Raw genomic sequence first — 22,750 nt, 5'->3', positions numbered from 1 at the left:
CGACAGTGCGTGGTGGCCGCTCCTACACAAAAAATTAGAAGAAATCAATTGTCCCTGTAATATATACTCATTAATATGTGATTATTTAAATAACAGAACAGCATTCATAGAATATGCTGACATAAAAATTGAAAAAACAATGACAATGGGATGCCCACAAGGATCGTGTTCAGGCCCCACATTCTGGTCCATCCTACTAAATGACCTTTTAAATACTGAGACAATAATAGGAACGAAAATAACAGCGTTTGCGGATGATATATTGGTGGTTTGCTCAGCAAACAGTCGGATGCAAATCGAGAAAAAATGTAATAACATATTGGAGAGGATAGCGAACTGGGGAAAGAGAAACAAATTACAGTTTAATCCCGATAAAACTACGGCCATCGCGTTTACGACTTGCAAAGTGGATAAAAGAGAGCCAACGATAAAATTGCAAAACAAAAACATAAAATGTTCTAATCAAATAATATACTTAGGTATGACAATAGACAACAAATTGTCATGGAATGCCCACCTTGAATCTGTCAAAAAGAAAGTTGGCAATCTTTTTCAAGAAATTACCAAAGTGGCAAAAAAAGAATGGAGTACAGGAGGTACTGCACTAACTCAAATATACAAAGGCGTAGTGATACCAATAACTACATATGGCGCTCAAGTATGGGGAAATAGAGCAGAAATGACCTATATGAAAAGAAAGATAATAAGCTTCCAACGTAAATTTCTCCTACGAATAACAGGTGCATATAGAACCACGTCTAATGATGCATTATGTGTAATGGCAGGCCTCCTACCAATGGACTTAGAAATAAGTCAAAGGAGGGATATTCGAAAAATTTTAAAAGAAAAAATAACATATGGTGCAATACTAACAGAGAAAGACGAAATAGAATATCAAATCAAAAGATATCAACAATTGAAAAGATATGAGTGGAAAAAGATACAAATAAAAGAATATAGTCCATTAACTAAAAATAGAATTTATACGGATGGCTCGAGAACCCCAGAAGGAGTAGGAGCTGCATACATATATATATCAAATAATAGAGAACAATACAACAGGAAAATCAAACTAGATAAAAGATGCAATAACTATCAGGCAGAACTCGTAGCCTTAGAACAGGCTGTAAGCTGGATTAGCAACAACATGAAAAATATAACAATCACAATCTGTACAGATAGTCTTTCCGTATTAAAAGCATTGAATGACGACGAAAACAAACACGAACTCATCGACAACATTAGAAAATATATCTTAGCAAATAAAAACAATATATCCTTCAGCTGGGTAAAAGCACATATGGGCGACCCTGGAAACGAACGAGTAGACAGCCTAGCAAAAGAGGCAAGCAGCTCAAACATGAAAGTAGTATACAAAAAATTATCTGAAAGATATGTAAAAAAGGGAAATAAAGAACAAATATATAATAAAATGGCAAAAGAGATGGACAGAATCAACAAAAGGAAGAGAACTTTTTGAGTATCTACCTGATGTTCACCAGCGAATAAAAAATAAGAACTTTATAATAAATTATAAATTTACAAGATTCATGACTGCACATGGTGACTTTGCAGAGTACCACAATAGATTCCATCATAATAATGATGGCACTTGTGAAATGTGCGGAGACAAATAAAAGATGTGTCGGAGTTTCTCTGAGTGTATTAAATATGAAAATATTAGAAACGAGCTACGAACAATAAGCAATAAAGAAGGTTATATTTGGCCAATAAAAAAAGTAGTCTTATCAATAACGTCACTCTTTATACATACTTTATAAACTTTATAAAAATATGTTATAAAACCAGAATATAATCGTCCCATATACCATCACGAAGAAGTAATGAAACGTGGAAATACGACGACAGTGCTAGTAACAATAATACAACTAACAGAAACAACAGGCAATAGTACTACAAGTACTACAAGTGTATCTAATTTTACACACAAAACGAAAAGGAAGTGATAATGAAATAAGTGGTATGAATGAGATGATATCATGAAAAACAAAATAATCTTGGAAGTACTACAAGTGCTACAAATAATAGGGAAATACGACGGAGGAGCAAGAGGAATGGTTGTACAGTGACTTAAGAAACTACACGTGAAAGTACTACAAGAAAGTGATACTTTTTGTGTTATAAGTGAAAGCTCTACAAATTAAAGTGCTAAATTGTGGAGGTACCTACTCAGTAACAGTGACAGTGATACTAGTACAGGTAAAGAAACGTTTCGATACTATAGTGGTAATATGAAAATACGATGACAATAGGAAGTGCCAACATACGACAAGCAAACATAGCGGTTATCTCTGAAACCTTAATTAAAATATCTCAAGTACTTTTAAATAAAACATAAAACATATGTAGACTCTTTAATACTATCATTAACTTTAAAAAAAAAAAAAACTCCACATATATTTTACATTTTGTATTTGTATTTATTTTTATTTATAATGTTTGTAAAAAAAAGTACAAAACAGCCAACATGGAACTATAAAAAAAAATCTACATATTATGTTAATTGTTTCAATAATATGTAATTTAAATATATAAAATGTAATATGCTGAATGTAACAAAATACGAATATATGTCGGCAAAATGTAGCGGCTACGACCGCAATAGTGTATCCAACTCTCTGTAAAGCAGTGAGCGAAACAGAGAACGTCTGAAAAATAAAGTGGAGCACCAGAAGCCTGACATTCATTGCCAGGTAGAAGGTCTGCTCTATTACTATCTATTACTACTGTACTGATAAAAGTGTACTCGAAGCATCTTATCTCGTAGCATTAAGAGTAGCTAAGATGTCCAAACCCCATACAATAGTCGAAAACCTCACATTGCCTGCTGCAATTGACATAGTCAGTGTTTTAATAGGTGTGGAAGAAGCAAAAAAATTGAAAAACATTCTGCTTTCTAATGACACAATATCAAGGTGAATCGATGATATGGTTGCCGATGTTTGCAATCAGATAATTCAGCAAGTGAGTTCGAGTGAATTTTTTAGTATTCAATTTGATGAATCAACAGATGTAGCAAACATGTCTCAGTTCTTATGCTTTGTGAGGTACAAATGCAATAGGGACACATCAATCAAAAAAAATATGTTGTTTTGCAAAACAGTACTGAGTCACAAAACAGGACAATGTCTTTTTGATGTTTTTTTATGAAGCTACGAGAAACTATACTAACATAGATTAGACAAAATGTATTGCAATATGTAGTGATGGTGCAAAGGCGATAACAGGAAAGAACTAATGAAAGGATTAAAGGATTAATGAAAATATTAAGAGATCGTCTTATACCAAAGGCGGAATGGACACACTGCTTCCTTCACAGACATGCTCTTGTCACAAAAATATGCCAGAAAAATCTCAATCAAATTCTTTGTGAAGCTGTAAAGTTAGTTAATTTTATTAAAAACCAACCATTACAGAACAGGCTGTTTGCTAAACTTTGCAATGAAATGGGTGAAAACAAAAAATCTCTTCTTTTCCATACAGAAGTTAGATGGTTATTGTGGGGGAAAGTGTTAACCTGGGTATTGGAATTGCGAGATGAATTTAAATGACTTGAATGTGAATTTATAAGGACATGATAAATACATTTTATTAATGATAAACAAAGTTCATGAGTTCATTAATTAAGAAGCTTGATATCTGGATTATTCGCCTTCAAAGCAAAAATTTGGATATGTTCCCACACACTTCGGATTATATTGAGAAAAATTTGAATGAACAAGACACTCTTATTCACCACAGTTTGGATTGCATGAAGATGCATTTGTGTGAGCTAAAAACCCAGTTGATGGAGTATTTCCTGGAAGATAAAAATGATTTCTCGAAGAGATGGGTAATGAATCCGTTTAGTGAATATGTTGTTGCTGCTGCTAAGTTACCAGTTGAGATTCATGACCAGCTCATCGAAATGTCTGCCAACAAAACACCACAACTGCAATTTACATCTGAAGATTTAAATACGTTTTGGCTTGCTCGTTGACATGAATATGGAAATTTAGTCATAGAAGCATTGAAAATATTAATCCCTTTTGCCACGTCTTATCTCTGTGAAAAGGGTTTTTCATCTATGGTTGCGCTAAAAACTAAATACAGGAATTGTCTTTTATCACTCGAAAACAATTTGCTTTTGTGTGTTTCTAATGTATATCTACATATGGAGAAAATTTTAAATGAAAAACAAATGCAATCATCACATTAATTTCTTTTCTTTACATGTGTACTTATTGTAAGTAAAATGTTTATAAATTTATAATAAATGATTTTTTCTCATAAAATGATTTCATTATTCTTTTGCGACCTCCTTTAACATCACCGTGAACCCCAAGGGGTTCACAACCCCCAGGTTGAGAAATGCTGGTCTACAGTCTATCTGTTTTATATTAGTTAAAGTAATATTCATATAAAATACAAAATAAATTATTAAACACCTTTTGGGCCAGAAATTAACAGTAAAGTAAAACTTCACATAATTCTTTCTAAACAGTAATTGAATGAATAAAACAGAATTTCAGTGTCCTATTAGAGTCTGACCATTATAATTCATCACGTCTTTTCCATATAAGTAATCATAGTTTTTTGGCAACTAATTCATTCAACCAAAGACAAAACTTTTTATCATTAATAAAATATTAAAACTCATTAAAATTTTTTATTTATTTTAAGTATCACCAACATCTCTAAACCTGATTTATTAGTTAAACATAGAACTATAAATAACTGGAGAGGCAAATGTTAGTCAACCACCAAAGATAATACATGTGCATGCAACCTGGTGATCCCCATATTGTGCAGGGAAGAACAAATGTCTTGTGATATATTTGCCAAAGCATTGCATTCTGAGTTAATTTTGCTTAAACTGAATATAATTTTAAAAATAGCTAACAATAGAATTTAAGCTGATAATATATAAACAATACAAAGTATAATTTTATCATTAATTTAATTTTTATGCATTTGTAATCAGATGAACATTTGATTGGCTATTGGATACAAATGCTTTTTATTTCATGTTCAGATGCCTTTGAGATCCATGATGAATGAAATAACTTTATATTTTTCATTTATTAAAAAAAACTATTAATATGACTTTTTCACATAGGTAAACACCTTGCTTTTGTCCTTCTTTTTCGCCATTACACCATCAGCAATCCTTAAAAATTCACAAAGTTACGGAGACGACCTTACTTTTTAGGCTACTGCCTCCACAAAAAAATGTAAAAATATAAAAATAGATAAAGTGTCCTCTGGTGTTCTTTGCCACTATCAATATTACATTTAAGTAAAAAAATAACTTAATAGTATTCTGTTAATTCTTTTGGGAAAGGATGGGAAATAATGGAAAAATTTAAATAATGGGGAAATAGTGGAATGTAAAGTATAGCAGTGAATGCTGCCAAGAAGGAATGAAAAACATGAAAAAATTTGTATGTGATAAAATTACCAAACAACTTCACCTGATTTAAAATATTATAGTTTTACAAGGTGTTTCTATCCCTTGACTACTAACTTTCAAATTTTTACTTCACTTTTCTTTTGCTTCTACAATTTTTCTTAATTTTTAAATTTTTATGAATTTTTTACATTTTAAAATAACATATTACACAAATTTTATTTAGTATAAATATTCTCTAACTTTTTTCCTATTTCTATTTCTTATGTTTATTATGTTCAGATCTATATGACCCATATTTGCTTTATTACTTTATTAATGCATAATAAGCCATATTGAACAAGTTATAACCATTTTGCAGCAAAGGTCTGAGGTGAATAATATTTTTGAATATGTTATAATACCTTTAATACCAGCCATGTAACCAAGGTAGTTTGTCAGGTAAACAGGTAATATCTGTTTAATACTGTTTATCTGTTTGAAATATATTAGAAACTGTTCATTGACAAATCCAATTTTTGTGTGTAGAACTCATGATATTCACATCTATATCTGTATCTATTAATACATCTAACCTAACTCAACCTATACATTGAACCTGTAGTAAATTCATGAAAACAAAAAAATTAAACCCATGGTATACTTTCCTTCCTCTACATTGAAAATGAGACATTTTTACAGTAGTGAAAGACCATAAAAATTTGATTTTTAGCCTATAAATTATTATTTTATTATTAATATTTGTTTCAGATATCTAAAATTAAAAAAATGGGGTTAACAAACCATTGTCAATGCAATGAAAACTGAGAGAAAAGGGATTGCTAAAATGTTTTTAAGTAATTCCAATAACAATAATAATACTCTGTAGTCAGTAAATAATACAAAAACTACATATATAATGACCTTTAATAACAACATACTCTGAGACCTTTAATAAATACGTTCTCTCTTTAATTTCTCATCTACATCTCAAAAAACATAAGGGATAAACACTTTAGAATTCAAAAAGTTCATTTTTTAATATTTTATTTTTAATGATTTTTCTTAGCAATATATATCAAGATTATTTAAATATTTAAAGAACAAAACAAAATATTTTCAAGTATGAAAAGCTTAAGGGAAATGATATTCAGGCCCTTTAAAGTTTAGTTACTAACAAATACGTTCCCCACATAATATGGAGGAATGCTCTGAGGCTTGACCTTGACTGGATTCAAGCTGTCAACAGATTTGTTTCCATCACTGCCTCTTCAGTTGTTTATACCAAACAATGTGTCAAATTATTGGGCTATTATAAGCTAAGTTAATGATTATAAACTAATTAATTAGTCTAGAAGTACATGGTTATGATAAAATCTTGTGTTAATTTTAATTATAATAATAAATTAATTTTTAATTTAAAATTTTCTGGAGAAAAAGAATTGGCCTGAAGTCGGACTCAAACTCAAACCTGTAACTCTCACCTACTGTGCAAATGCATTACCAGTTAAACTTTCTAGACCTCCATCCTACTTTTGCATCCAGGACTATTAATTTAGATATAACCATAGTGGTTACTTACCGTGCCAACTGGGGACAACTTCAGCGGTCATGGCCTTTAACTCTCTCCATGAAACTCAGCCAGCTATCACTTTACTCTGGCATGGTGTACAGTACATATCATCATCATCATCATCATCATCATCATCTCTAAACCTGATTTATTAGCCATTCTCAGTTGGCACTATAAGAAACCAGTATGGTTCTAAAAATTTTTTTATAATTATTAAAATTAACATGAGATGGCAGCATAAATACTTACCTTTAGAATAATTAATCTGTAATTATTACTCATAATCCTGATAATTTGGTACTTCATTTGGTTCAATCAATTTTAAGCTTAGTTTGAGTGAATTACTAACAAAAAGTTGAAAGTGAAGTAAATTTTCTTTGGCAATGATGTCATTTCTGGCAAATTTTTTGTTTTGCAAATTGCAACCACATTTTAACATGTAAATCTCTACTGCTAGTGAAAAACACTTACTACTAATTGGAATTATGAATTTCTCAAGATAAGAACTATACTTCTTCCTGTAGACTGGATGAAACTTAATTCTTTCTTACACGAAAAACCTTGACAATCCAGTGTTTTTATATACAACTGCTAACGTTTTCAACCCCTTCGGGGTCTTCATCAGGCACAGCACAAAGGTAGTTTCAAATGCCCGTGAATGGAACCAAGAAACCAAAGCGAGTTCTATTCCAATTTTTGAAATCAAAGAAATTGGAAGATAAAAATGGAACATTATGCACGAGCTATTATCTATTATCTACGCCTGCGTACTATTTACGTTCACCGCTCTTTAAATTTAAAACAATTAATGCAATATTAAGTTATTTGTGGGTGTGGGATTCCCTCATAGCAAAATTTCCATGCTTGCGAGATGTTGATTGCATCCTTGTAGTTGATGCACGTGTTGTGCAAACCCGCTTTATATATCTCTAGGGTCTCCAGCGTTCTGAGTTGGTCCGTGTGTTGTGACATTCTGATTAGGGCACTAATTAAGCGCGCATTCACGCACAACTCGAAGTATGAAGACACAGTGGCCGAGCTAGGCCGTATCCAGGAAGTGGCATCTCAACACGGTTATGATAGAAAAATAGTGTACAACATGGCACGCAAGTACACACGGGGAAATACTCGTAACAACCTACAAGCCGGGGTAAGATCCGCAGATATTAGTGCAAGAAAAATAGTTGAGTACAACCACCATTTAGATGCGATATACAGAGAAATCGCATCCAGCACCCGAAATAAAATAACTTACAGGAGACCGCGATCAGTTTACAGCTTACTTCGAAATGGGAAGGACAATTTGGACATGAAACACGCACCGGGCGTATATGAGGTTCCCCTGTGGGATGACAGATTTAATAGAAGTCTGGTCTACGTGGGTTCGACCAAACGCTCCCTCCATCAGCGACTCCGAGAGCACAGGTACGACATTGCCAATAATAAACTATCTACCACACTGGCAACGTATGCCACACAGCAGGGAATCACTGCCGACCTCAAAAACGCCCGTATAATCAGAATGTCACAACACACGGACCAACTCAGAACGCTGGAGACCCTAGAGATATATAAAGCGGGTTTGCACAACACGTGCATCAACTACAAGGATGCAATCAACATCTCGCAAGCATGGAAATTTTGCTATGAGGGAATCCCACACCCACAAATAACTTAATATTGCATTAATTGTTTTAAATTTAAAGAGCGGTGAACGTAAATAGTACGCAGGCGTAGATAATAGATAATAGCTCGTGCATAATGTTCCATTTTTATCTTCCAATTTCTTTGATTTCAAAAATTGGAATAGAACTCGCTTTGGTTTCTTGGTTCCATTCATGGGCATTTGAAACTACCTTTGTGCTGTGCCTGATGAAGACCCCGAAGGGGTTGAAAACGTTAGCAGTTGTATATAAAAACACTGGATTGTCAAGGTTTTTCGTGTAAGAAAGAATCAAGATAAGAAATTTAAACACAGAAATTACAGAGAATACATTCTAATTATATTATAATTAATTTTGAAATTTTCTTTTTGATAAGTTAATGGGCAGAAGAAGCATGAACAATTAGCTGTTACTAATTTGAGATGGTATCTTCTAAATTGCATACCAGAAAGCGTCATGCTCTCAAAGGACATTCTAGAGATGCAGACTATACTATAAAGTAAATACGTAGAAGTTTATTTTCATTCTACTAATTTTCTATGAAGTGTACTACATTTCCATATGTTATCCACACAAAATTACAGTAGTTAATATTAAACTAAAAATTGTCATTCTTGTTTATGTTCAATTTATTCTTAACTGACAAGTGAGATGGACTCTATTGCCAATGATGTCACATGTTTCAATAAAGCAATTTTTATGATAATAGAGTTAGAATTTTCTTGATTGTAATTTCTACAATTTTTATTTAATTATGATTGTTTTCTATCAGCATATGAGGCAAAATAAAAACAGAAAAACATCCTTTAAAGTTTACCTTTTTAAATCAATTTAAAAATTTTAATTTGTTTATTGGAAGTTTTTACATTGTGGAAAGTAATCTTTTCCAAAAAATAATACAAGAATTAGTGAATAAAACAGAGAAAAGAAGAATTTTACAGAGATCTGATGATATTATTTCAGCTGTATTTAATGGCTTACATTTTGAATCTATATTTGTTTAAGAAATATTGATATTCAATGAAATCTAGTGAACTCTAACCTACAACATGGTTGAAATAGAAAAAATTTAAGTAAATCATATTTCCATTCCAGGTATCTAAATAGTTTGTCATATGCTTCTATTCATTCCAATATAAAGTTAACTATGAAATTTTTAAATTTATGGTAAAAACCATAAAAAATCAAATACAGTACGAAAATTATACAGTAGAGCATCAATTATCCGACCCCCGATTAACCGTCACATCGGTTATCCAACCGCGTTCTAGTCGGCAAATTCAAATGTCTGATAGTGATGTGGCGCTACAATATTTGGCTATGTCTTGGCTACTTTAATATTATTTTTGTTAAATTTTTGCGTGTTTTAGCTGGCAACACTGGCTCGACCATGAAAGGGAGGCCAGTATTTAAACCAGGCTTAATTTTTTTATTTTGTCTTTATTTTTGTATTTATTTTGTGGAAAATAAAGAAATAATTTTTAATGATACAATAGTGACGATTATTATCTTTTAAAAAATTTTGTTAGGCTTAACATCGATGAAAATTCAACGCAAAGTAGGTTAATAGCAATATACTAATATACTAATTACATGGGATACTATATACTATACTATAATGTATTTTTTCATACTTTTCGGTTATCCGTTTTTTCAGTTATCCGACCAACCCCAGTCCCCAAATGAGTCGGATAATCGATGCTCTATTGTATTATGAAAATGGACATTTTATTGTTCATTTCATAATGAAATTTGACTCAAAAAATACTTCACTTTTAAAATGCAACAGGCCTATTAAATAATACAAATGATTACAAAATATTCTCTAAGTATTTCTTACACATATAGATGTAAAGTTTATTAAAACTTTAATATATATCTATAAGAAAAATTTATAATAATAATCTGTTGTTAGTTTTAACTAATTCTTCATGCATCCTAGATAATTTATTGATTTGGAGAAATCCTTTTAATTAATTGAATAAAAGTAGGATTTCAATTGTAGATATATTTTATATCTATTTCACAAATTTTTACTTGAATTGTTTATTTGTTATATATTTAACAACTGGTTCACAATGAATGTAATATAATAAATTTTACAATATGTGTCCAAAACACACAAAATTAAATTTGTTATCTGTAGTTACTGCTGCAGTAATGTAAATCTAAAGATCTCTGTATAATATAAGCTGTCTGCATGAAAATCTCTGTTTTATGTTGTATGTTCCATAACAGAAAAATTTTGAAAACTTCATTTTTCAGTTGAATTTGATTAAAAAATTATTTTAATCATTTTAATGAATGCCAGTAACATTTTGACAAATCATATCCTTGAAACTAATGATGCTATAATTATATTCATATTTATAAGAACTAAACCTTTTGTACATTTATAACGTCATAATAATGAATTCAAAATATTGAAGATCCATAGCAATTACACTAGACCTTTAAAAATTATTTCATAAATGTTAAATTTCATTAAATTCAAAAAATTCAATTTTATTGAAATTAATGACAAATATTTATCAGAAGTGAAAATTTGTTATTCTAGAACATAACTATTGGGTTTTTAGATGGTAATATTGATAATTAATAGATAAGATGTTACCTTATGAGTGAAGTGGATTCCAAATAAGAAAGATTTGAGTCTGTTCAAAAAGCAACCACAAACTATAAAGATGTGATATTAAATTGATTAAATGATTTATAAAGTTGATGAAGAAGAAGGCCTATTTTGTATTCTTGAATCTAAAACATATCAAAAGAATATTTATAAATTTTGTAAAGTTTGTTCCCAAGTAAAGATTTTCAATAGAAACAGTGTATAATTGAAGAAATTCATATTTGAAATTATCAAATATTAAATAGTTCATAAATTAAAGTTTTAATTAATTTTATATTAAATACTAGTTAATTTAATCATCAGTAACCCTTTTAATGCTGAGACAATTCTAATGCATATCATTAGAATATTAATACCAAACTAATCCTACCCAGTTTAATGAAAGGAAAGCATTGTATAAATATTTATTAGTACAATTATTCACAACTATTAGAGTTAAAAAAGGAGTTTGTTGTAGTCTTGTTAATTTAAATGCAATAATAATTGTAAATATGTTTATTCTTCTTTTTCAACTTGAATGTTAGTTTTATTATAAGAACTTTTTATAAAAAGAGTCACATCCTTTGATTATTATATTTTTCTCTTCTATGAACACAGATACCAATTTGGCTATTAATGAGGATCTTATCACACCACAATCAATAAGGTGACCAGATTAGAACTTTTTTATTCTTTTAAATAACTCCAAAATGTATAGTACATTTTCAGTCTATTCTAATTGACTCCTCTTCAATTAGAATAGGCAATTTTTATCAACTATTAAAAATTCATAAACATTTCTAAAATAAATTACAATTTCACATATGTTTAAACCCAAGAGTTACATAATTTTCTTGTTTGAAGTATGATTTTATAAAATATTAGCGAGGTTGAGGCCGGAGTTTTAAACGCAAAAACGTGTACGTTGGATGTTTGGCACCACTTTTCTGTAAGCCTAGAAGTTTGACAATGATGTTTGGAAAGTCAATGGAATCATGCTCGACATTCCAAACACCATTGTCAAACTTCTAGGCTTACAGGAAAGCGGTGCCGAACATCTGACGTACACGTTTTCGCATTTAAAACTTCAGTCTCAACCTCACTATTAAAATTAAATAGATTACATTATTATTGATATGTACATCTATAAAACCATCAGTAATACAAAAATTTACTTACAATAATAGTCCCAGAAATAAGTTGTTTATCTTTTGTATTCATTTAAAACTTTTTAAAAAAACAATAGTTCACTTGATCAATTAAACCAAATTATATTAATTGTCTAATCAATTCACCCAACTCTCACCTTCTAACAGCAATAATGTTATCCATATATTATCAATTTTCATTCCTTCATTTTCATTTATACAATTATTACATTTTTCTTTATTTTTTTAATTTCTAAATGTTCTTTCAGCTTTTTTTTTAAATTTATTATTTTTTTTCCCCTTCAAAAATTTTTATTTTATTTAAATTCATTTGCAATCTACTGAATTATAATGTTTTGCCATTATATAATTTTCATATTTATACTTTATTGCTGTAATATGTTCTGCTACTCTCATAGGTAATGATCTTCTCATTTCCTCCACATATATTATTTTTGGTGTGTCTCATGAACATCCCACCTTGTATACTTTCTTTTTTTTTTATTTATTTATTTTTAACTGTAACATTATCATTTTTTAAATTATCAGTTTTCATAAACTGATCTTCCATAACCTCTGTATATTCAGGAACTAAATATATATTACAATCACTAAATATTTTTTCAAATTTTGTTTATTTTTACATTTACTTTTATTATTTGTATTTAAAATATTATCCATCCATTTACCTAATAATTTTTTAGGATATCCATTCAACATAAACTTTTTTAAAAACATTATTTCTCTCTTGTGTATTTTGAAACAGTGTCTTTTATCTGTTTTTATCTTCACGACTAGGTGCATAGATAGACACAGACGTCAAGAGTATATGCTAGATCAATGGTGGGCAACCCCCAGCCCGCGAAAAGTTTCTATCTGGCCCGCGAGAACTTTAATAGATTATTAAATTGGAAAAATAACTAACTAATTAATAGTTATTTTTCCAATTCTTTGTAATTTTTCAAAAACGATAAGAAAAATAAATGTAGTACTGCAATTAACTTATTTTTTTTATTTATTTCACATTTGCAGACTAAAAAATTACAGGTCACAAGAAGGTGTCAATTAACTACTATGGCCCATTGAAAAAATGTACAATTTATTCTGGCCCATGTTATAAAAAAGGTTGCCCACCCTTGTGCTAGATGTTCTATGTTAAGTCAAGAAACCTTAACTGTAATAGTACTTTTAATTGTAAATATATTTTAAACTATAATGGTACTTTAACATTAAAACAATTTTAACCATAAATAAATAATTTTAAACGAAATGTATACATGTCAACACCACCTACAAGAAATCCCAGAAGTCATGCCGACAGATGAGGGGCTTATGCCCAAAACGTGTATTGGCCTATAGGAGATTCCGAATAAAGATGATGTAGAAATGCCCTGTATCATTTACATCTTAAAAACATTCATTTTTATAAGTATAGTGGAGTATACGAATAATTACGTGGGCGAAGCCAAGGCTTCTGGGGTAACTTTTGCACTTTCCTGTCCGATTTTTTTTTAATTCACACATTAGATTTTGATGATTTTGGTGTCAAGCGCTCAGTAGAACTTTGGCATGTGCATAAATTATTTCTTGCAAAATATAATTAACTCTCAGAAAAGATATATAAAAAAAAACGAAAATGCTGACATTCATCTCTTTGATGCTTAATAACAAAAAAGTATTTTGACATTTTTTGGGTGCTGCTTTTTAGAATATAAAGCTAGATAGGTGCTTCATATTTTTGCACAGTTTGGTGAATTTCAGTTGAGGTATGGAAAACTTATCCAAGTTCAAAGAAAAAGGAACCAGATTTACGTCCCTCATCCCCACTAGATGGCGCCACATTACCTAACTCTTCAATTGCCTCTGCTGTAACTGCATGCACGGTCCTGTACAGTCTTAAACGAATTGTCATTTCCTTTCGTCAACATATCAGCAGTTATGCTCAACTCCTTCCTCTCATTCCATCAGAAATTTCCAACTTTTATGTAACTATTTCAAATATATGTTTGTTAGCAATGTCAAACAACTCACAGACATTATGTTTCAAACGCAGTTTCCTGGACAAAATCTCAAACACTGCTGCTTTTAATGAATGACTCCAAATTATTGAAGATTTTTCCCGCTTAAATGCAAACTGATTTTATTTTGTTATTCTTTTATTTCTTATTTTTTAGTTTAGTTTAGTTTACTTTCTTTCTTACACTTTTCTTTTTTATCTGTACTTTTTATCATATTTCTTTCTTTTCTCAACAATAAATGATTTATAATCTTTGATTTGTGACGTATTACTGCTCAAACTGCTCACTACATCGATAAACATAGTCTCAAGTTTCTTGATATCACCTATCTAGTAGTAAATTAGCACATTTATTTTCTCTATACATTGCTATTCAAACATATAGAGAATTAAATATTCTATTTATAGAAATCAATAATAATAATGCATTAAAAATTTTATATCAAAATTCAGTCAAAAATATTTAATTCATTGAAATATTTATTCAATCTAATGTCACTAATTTAAGATTATTTATATGATACAGTATTTAGAAAATGCATGCACATTTGTAGTCAAGATAAAATTTGAATCGAATAAAATATATTTTGGGATTAATAATATTTTTCCAAGTGGGAAATATATGTATTCTAAACACAATTCAAATCAATCATATAGAATAAGATAAAGTTTTGTAGCCTGTAGCCTTCGACGTCGGCGTTCTCTTTGGTAAAGTCTATTCCTTTCACGAACCAATCGACCTTCTAGTGAACGGTGTGGTCGACCACGGTGAACACCTCGAGGCCTACCTCGTCGGCCTCGATGCTGTTGGTGTTCTGTTATGTTAACTGGTACGTTACGTGCCGGAGCAGTTCGTCCAGGAGGCCTTCCTCTTGAGCGTCTTGCTCTCTGTCGAGGTTCCTCTTGTGGCTGCTGTTGGATCTGTCTGGACACTACTCGACCACCTCCTCCTCTCATTACACCTCGAGCTCGGTGTCTTCCTCTTCGATGTTGCGCTGGAGCCATTTACTAGCTAAAGAACATATATTTTAGTAAAAAAATATAAAATCAAAACCACTGCCACTACCACAAACTGCTAGCGAGATATTCCAGAAAGTTCCAGAAGCTTCCCTTATTAGAGCTAGTGAAAGCTGCCATTTAGTGGGGATTAAGGAAGTAAATCTGCTTCCTTTTCTTTTGAACTCAGATAACTTTTTCATAGTTCAACCGAAATTCACCAAAACGTACAAAAATATGAAGCAACTCCCTGGCTTTATATTTCAAAAACCAGCACCCAAAACTGTCATATTACTTTATTGTTATTAAGCATCAAAAAGGCAAAAGTTGACATTTTTATTTTTTGAATTTTTTCTGAGAGTTAATTATATTTTGCAAGATATAATTTATCCACATGCCAGGGTTCTACTGAGCATTTTGATACCAAAATCATCAAAATCTAATGTGCAATTAAAAAAAAAAAAAAAAAAAAAAAAACAGACATGAAAGCTCAAAAGTTATCCCAGAAGCCTGAACTCGCTTACTGCTCACCTCAACTCCTTCCTCTTATCCCATCGGAAATTTTCAACTTTATGTAACTATTTCAAATAAATGTTTTTAGCCATGTCACGCGACCCATAGATGTTATGTTTGAGACACAGTTCCAGACTGGACAAAATCTCAAACGTGGATGGTTTTAATGATCGACTCCAATTATTCCCGCTTAAATGAGAACTGATGTGATTTTATTATTCTTTTATTTCTTATTTTTTACTTTACTTTTGTTTAATTTAATTTCTTTCTTATACTTTTCTTTTTTATCTATACCTTTCATTATATATTTTTTTCTTTTCTCAATAATAAATCACTTATAATCTTTCATTTGTGACATATTACTGCTCAAACTTCTCGCCCAGACTAACTACACCAATAAACATTGTTTAGAGCAGCGTTTCTCAAAGTGGGTGGTAAGTAAATCTAGGGGGGTGCTAATAAATCTAGGGGAGCTTTGATCACTGTTCATTACCCTGAACGGTGATCAAAGGCAAAAGTTAGAGCCACTGACAGCTGTTCCCTTTTCTCTATTAAACGGATAAGAGGAAACATTGCATGGTTTCCAGATGTTGAGAACAATGTACGGTAAGGGCATAAAGTGTGAGATTCATAGAAAATTTTCCTGAGAATATTTCCAATCCTTTCTCACACAAGAGAAAATGAGTTAGGGGGCGTTGGGTATAACTTTAAGGAACAAAGGGGGCGGTGGATCGAAAAAGTTTGAGAATCACTGGTTTAGAGTTTCTTGATGTGAGTTACTTTACTAGTAATATTATTATTATTGGACTGAAATTTGAAAAAACTGTATTAAATAAATTCCTACTGTCATCTATCCCTCTGTCTTTCCTTAATCTCAAGAACGGAGTTTGATAGGTGAAAGACAAGATCAGATATGGAAACCATAGTGGCAGGAGGCCCAATTAACTATATAAAAACTTCAAATGCAAATCAGAAGTCATGTATTTCAATTCAAAAATTTTTCCTCAAAAAGTGTTAGATAGATGACTGGCATGAATATGATTTACAGGGGCAAGCCATTACTATTTGAGGTGGAAAGCATATATTTTAAATTAAATAAATTAAAAATACGAGTAAAAATTGCAGCCCGGCATTATCACAATGTCACAATAAATAATTGCTCATCTCTTATTATTTTTATATCCAAATACAGTAAAATTTTGTCTTTTATACATTCTAACTCAAATTTTAATTTTTTTATCAATTATTCAATATATACTCAATTAAACTTATTAACTATTCTTCACATTTTAACTCTTCTAACACTTCTATTACATTATCATATTTTACAGATGAATACATAAATACTGTATCTAAAGAAATCATACTTGTATTGGGTTGTTCGGAAAGTAATTTCGTTTTTTCCATAGAAAAATAAACGCAATATTCTTATAATAAATAAATATTTTATTAAATTATATATTGACCATTTTGGTCAAATACCTTGTCATTGTTTCTGGAAGTAGCATGATTTCACATTCATAAAAATTTTGATCGTTGTTTACAAAAAACTGATCCAAGTGATTTTTGACATTGTCATTTCAAGTAAATGTCTTACAGTTAAAAAAAATTTGTATAGACGGGAACAAGTAATAATCTGAGTGTGCCCGATCTGGCAAATATCGTTGGTGTGATAACACTCCCATCTAAGCTATAACAGTTTCTGACGAGTTACCAAACTTGTGTGAAATTTGGCATTATCATGGTAAAACACTACACTTTGTTTATTGATCAAATCTGGCCTTTTCTGTTTGATGATATTACTCAATTTGTTTACTCGATGGCAGTACACTTTCGAATCAATTGTTAAATTGTCTGGTAAAAGCTCAAAAAAAAATTTCTTTAAAATCAAACCATAGAGAGCATCTCTCGTTAATAATGTGTGGAACCCATATATCAAGCTTTGAAATGAAACCAATTTGTTTTAAGTAATAATAAACGGTTCAATTTAACAGATATAATTTCGTAGTGATTTCACGTGTTGTTATATGGCAGATTGCTTCAATCAGTACCTTTATTTTGTTTTCATTGGCTTCAAATGGCCATCCAGAATGTGGTGTATCTTCGATATTAAAATTGCCAGAACGCAATTTTGTAAACCAGTTTTGGCACTGTCTTTCTCTCAACACATCATCTCCAAACATGTACCACAATTTTTTTCTTGTTTGAACAGCATTTTGATTTTTTAGTTATAAAAAAGCAAAATATGTCGAAAATGATGCTTTCAATTTTCCATATTTGATGGGTCACCAAAAAAAAAAAACAATTGTACAGAATCAAACAAAATTTTTCACAAATAAGTCTTAAAATGTCAGCTGTCGAAAGTATATAATGAAAATGTAGTTTAAAATAAAATTGGCTGATAAAAATACATCTAATTTCTCTAGTAATAAAAAACAAAATTACTTTCCGAACAACCCAATATTTTTATTAATTGTAAAAGATCCAGTTCCCGAATAAAATTATTGACATTTTTTTTTATACAGAAAATTTTAAGTTACATATGTACCGTATATCTTGGCAGATAAGACGACCTTCAGATAAGACGATTTACAAATTTTCATCGAAGTTTTGTAGTTTTAGCATATATCTGTCCTATAAGATGATCCCCAAACTATCAACGGCCTATGAATTTAGTTTAGAACAGCAATCATTATCTGAATAATAATACTGTATAGTATATATGGAATTATGTCCCTATTTGTAATTTTTCGAATGAACAAATTTTATTTTCTTGCATCTGGAGATTTTTGCAAACATTCGCACTAATTCGGGCATTTCGGTAATGACCTTGACTATTTACAAAAACATCCTATGGGCTATTCCATTTTGTGCACATACCCTACTCTCTTCTAGTAAATAATTATGGTTTGTCTGTCTTTTTATATTGGTTTTAATTTATATAAATTTCAATCTAAATTTTTTTGTATCTGTTCTATAAGATGACCCTGGATTTTCGGGGCCATTTTTTATGGTTCAACTATCGTCTTATCCGCCGAGATATACGGTAAGTAAAAATTGAGTAGCTCTTGAGTTTAAACATGTAATATTGCAATTTATTTTAGAAATTTTTATAAATCTTTAATAATTTACGAGAATTATCTATTCTAACTGAAGAAGAGTCGAAAGACCCAAAATATACATTTTGGAGTTAATTAAAAGAATCTAATCTAGAAGAGGTTCTAATCTAGTAATCTTTTTGATTATGTGATAAGTCCTCATTAATAGCCAAATTGGTAACTACATTAATAGAAGAGAAAAAAATTATTGTATGAAATTTAGTCAGAAATGAATAAAACTACCAATAACTTAAAACATTAAACTAAGACAAATTAAAAAAAGAAAATATTTTTAAAGTTTCTATTTTTTAAAGAATGTACTTTCTTAACAAATAGAAATAAATATCAGTCAACTTTTGAAAATATTAAAATTTAGATAGCTGATGAAGTTTTTGGATATGTGGAGATTTAAGCTGATATAATAATGTAACTAATTTATAAAAAGAGGTAGCACTAAAAGGGTTATATATATTATACCAATAAAGAAAGTTTTTCTAATTCATTCTATAAATAAACTATCTGTATATTATAAAAAAATGTAATATAAAGTGAAAAATATTACACCTTTTCAACATTATATAAATAAATAACATCAATGTATTATTTTTCTTTGTATAAGCATTATTATTAGAATTGATAATCCTAATTATAGCATTTTTATTTTAACTGTTACATTGTCATCATTATATTATTCAGAATATTTTAATTCAGCTCTTATCAATATAAAAGCAATATGTTTTCCTAAAACAAATAATACTTTACAATAAAGAATTTGCTTATTTCTGTTATTTGATATCATTTACTTGAAAATGATTTAAAGTGTTTTTAAATTTATTTTAGTTAAAAAACTTATTGTTTCTTCTCAATCTATCTTAATAATTATTATTTTTATGTAAAATGCACGAAAAATAAAATAGCAAATATACACATATGGTATAATACTAAAACATGCAAAATCACGATAACGGATTATACTGATTTCTTACCACCAAAAATTATAAATATTATAGTATTTGTTATCATTATTCTTATTTAAGTATATTATAAATTTTTTACTGTTAGTAGTCACAAATAACAAAATATGTATATATATATATATATATATATGTAGATGAAATATTTATTTTAAATATATAGTGTCAGAAAGTATAGGAGACTACAACAAATTACCAGATTGCAAAATTTAAATGATTTACTTTTATTTGAAATCTAATTTATATAAATGTCAATTGATGAAAAAGTTAAGTATAGTATATGAATAAAAATATGAATTACTAGCAGATGAGCCCAGTGTAGCCAAGGCAAAAAATAACACCACCAAAGATTAAGATTAGAAGTACAAAATAATCTATTATATTACATTATAGTACTTGATTTATATAACTACAAATGTTACCTTAGGTAAGGGTTTATCACATCAAGTACCCAATTTAACACATTCTAAAAATTATTTATTCCTCTACTGTATGCAATTTAAAGAATTTTTAAAATGTGTTAGATTTATCATTTGGTGTGATAAATCCTTACCTAAGATTACCTTTATAGTTATATAAATCAAATGCTATACTATAATGAGCATTTAAACGAAAACCACATAAAGAGTTTGGTTATTTCAATCTACCTTTGTCATATTTTGCAATACTCAGAGGGTACAAATGGCAAATTTCATTGGTCAAGTAGACACCAACTGAAAATATATCTTCAATTTTTTCAGATATATTTTTTTTCTAATGTTAACTCTAAGAAACTGTACCATGCAAAGCCAAATATCAAATGGTAATCTGTCAACAAATCAAATTTCACAAAAAATGAACTGAATATCTAAAATATACTTTCTCATCCTTCTGATACCCCGGGATGATAAATCAATGCTATCTCCAACTTATTAACTGGAGTAAAATTTGTTCTAAAATTCACTAACGTTAGCGAATTTTAGAACAAATTTTACTCCGGTTAATAGGATGGAGATAGCATTGCTGAATATCTAAACTTGGCACCCCCGAAAACCACTTACAACATATTTTGTGCTTGCAAGAAATCTTCTATTCTGTAATTTTCCTCTTCAAATGCCCGCAACAGCCCGTTCTTTCTATTAGGCCACCATACTGCTGGTCTAATAGAAAGAACGGGCTGTTGCGGAAGGGAGTTGAAGTAATTCTACCAAAAGTAGTCTTTGACCTCTTTCCAGAAGAGAGGCTGGCTAACGGACTACTAATAAATATTGATCTACTATTAATATTTGAAAAGTGATCTGTGTTGGTAAGTTGTGATGGCCTCACATGTGATCAAAGTTGCTAACCTTAACGTCCAAAAGTCTTTGTATGACTTGTTTAAATAAAAAAAATCTTATTATTATTATAACATAGATTTATATATATTTGTTATAATCATTATATAAGTATGTAAATGTGTAGTGATTCAAATTAAATTTTAACCTAGGTTTTCCTGTTCGTCGGATTTGGTTACGCTATTGGTAGGGAGTGCAGCTATAGACCACATGTGATAACCAAAGAAAGGAGATGGGCTTAAACTTTAAAACAGGGCACACGTTTTATGGATGTATCTTTATACGATTGTTGTAGATTTTAAAGATTAAACTATTTAATAATTATAATTATTATTTATATATTGTTAAATTGCAACTTTTAAATACACTGATCATCAGAGGCTTTGTTAAATAAACAATTGTGACTGTTTCCCACTAATTCTGATGCACTGATTTGAAATCTGAACACACAATTTTTCAAATAGTTTATAACAATTTATAAACTATTTGAAATTTCCGATATTTTTGCAAGAGATCTCAATTATAAAAAAAAAAAGGTCACCGGATTTTATAATCTGTAATTATAATCGTACCAATAGATGGCGGTAATGCGTAAACGATAATTTTGACGTTTAAAATTTATAATTGCTACATCAAAAATTTATTTATTTTGTGAGTGCGCGTGCGTATATGTATATTGAATATAAAGTAAAATGTGATAAATTTAGAAAAGTCGTTGAATAAACGTTATAAATAACTTAATTTTATAATCTAATTTTTAAACTTAATTGCCAACGAAGTTAATTTATAATTACCGTTTTGTAATCGATTATGCATTTATGTAAATTAATGATTCTGAGACAGATCTGATAAATAGGCATATGTTATCTTTCTGATTATATAATATTAAATTAAAATTATAAATCAGATTTACGTAAATTCAACATACAGTATTTATATTTTATGCTTTTGAATATTATGATACATTCGATTTCGAGTACGCACTACGTATTTATGCATTTGTTTTCATTTTTTTTTTTTAAATCGGTCGTTGATAATTAAATACTCCTACCCATGAGCGACCGCAGAGGGGGACAAACGGGGCATTGCCCCTTAGTATCGAGTAAAATTTTTAGAAATTATAATCGTAGAACTGATTGAGATATGTAACCTTACATCCTCGACCAAGGGACGCTTTGTCTATCGTTTTGTATTGTTGCAATACTGTATTCTATAATCTACTTGTGAAACTCCCAAAAATTAAATAATAAAACAAAAACTTATTGCTGTATTATTTGTCTCCAAGCTTTGTCCATTGGAAAATTTTCTGCAGACGCCCATGTTTCTACCCGATTGTTTTTCTTAGCAGTTAACAATTGGAAGAAATAAACTGGGCTTTTATTGCAGTCATAAACACATTAACTATATAGTCGGTTTCAAGTCTGCCCATTATAGAATGATGTGATCTGCAATAGAAT

General features: G+C 29.9%; 1 protein-coding gene across 4 annotated transcripts in view; it reads right to left on the bottom strand.

The window, feature by feature from the left end:
* The window catches only part of LOC136977790 (RING finger protein 44-like), a 91,490-nt gene that overhangs the window by 44,706 nt on the left and 24,034 nt on the right, over positions 1-22,750 (bottom strand). The window contains exon 1 of one of the 4 annotated variants that reach the window (XM_067273358.1): positions 12,414-12,753. The exons of the other annotated variants lie outside the window; for them this stretch is intronic. Within the exon in view, the coding sequence (XP_067129459.1) occupies positions 12,414-12,455 (42 nt within the window). The 5' untranslated portion in view covers positions 12,456-12,753. Of the gene's footprint in view, positions 1-12,413; positions 12,754-22,750 lie in introns of those variants that run through there. 4 annotated transcript variants of the gene reach the window in all.

This window comes from Centruroides vittatus, unplaced genomic scaffold (assembly GCF_030686945.1).
Source record: "Centruroides vittatus isolate TY-2023 unplaced genomic scaffold, ASM3068694v2 contig_474, whole genome shotgun sequence".
NCBI lineage: Eukaryota > Metazoa > Arthropoda > Arachnida > Scorpiones > Buthidae > Centruroides > Centruroides vittatus.
The sequence above is the reverse complement of the archived record's forward strand: the minus strand, read 5'-3'. Positions and strand labels throughout refer to the sequence as shown.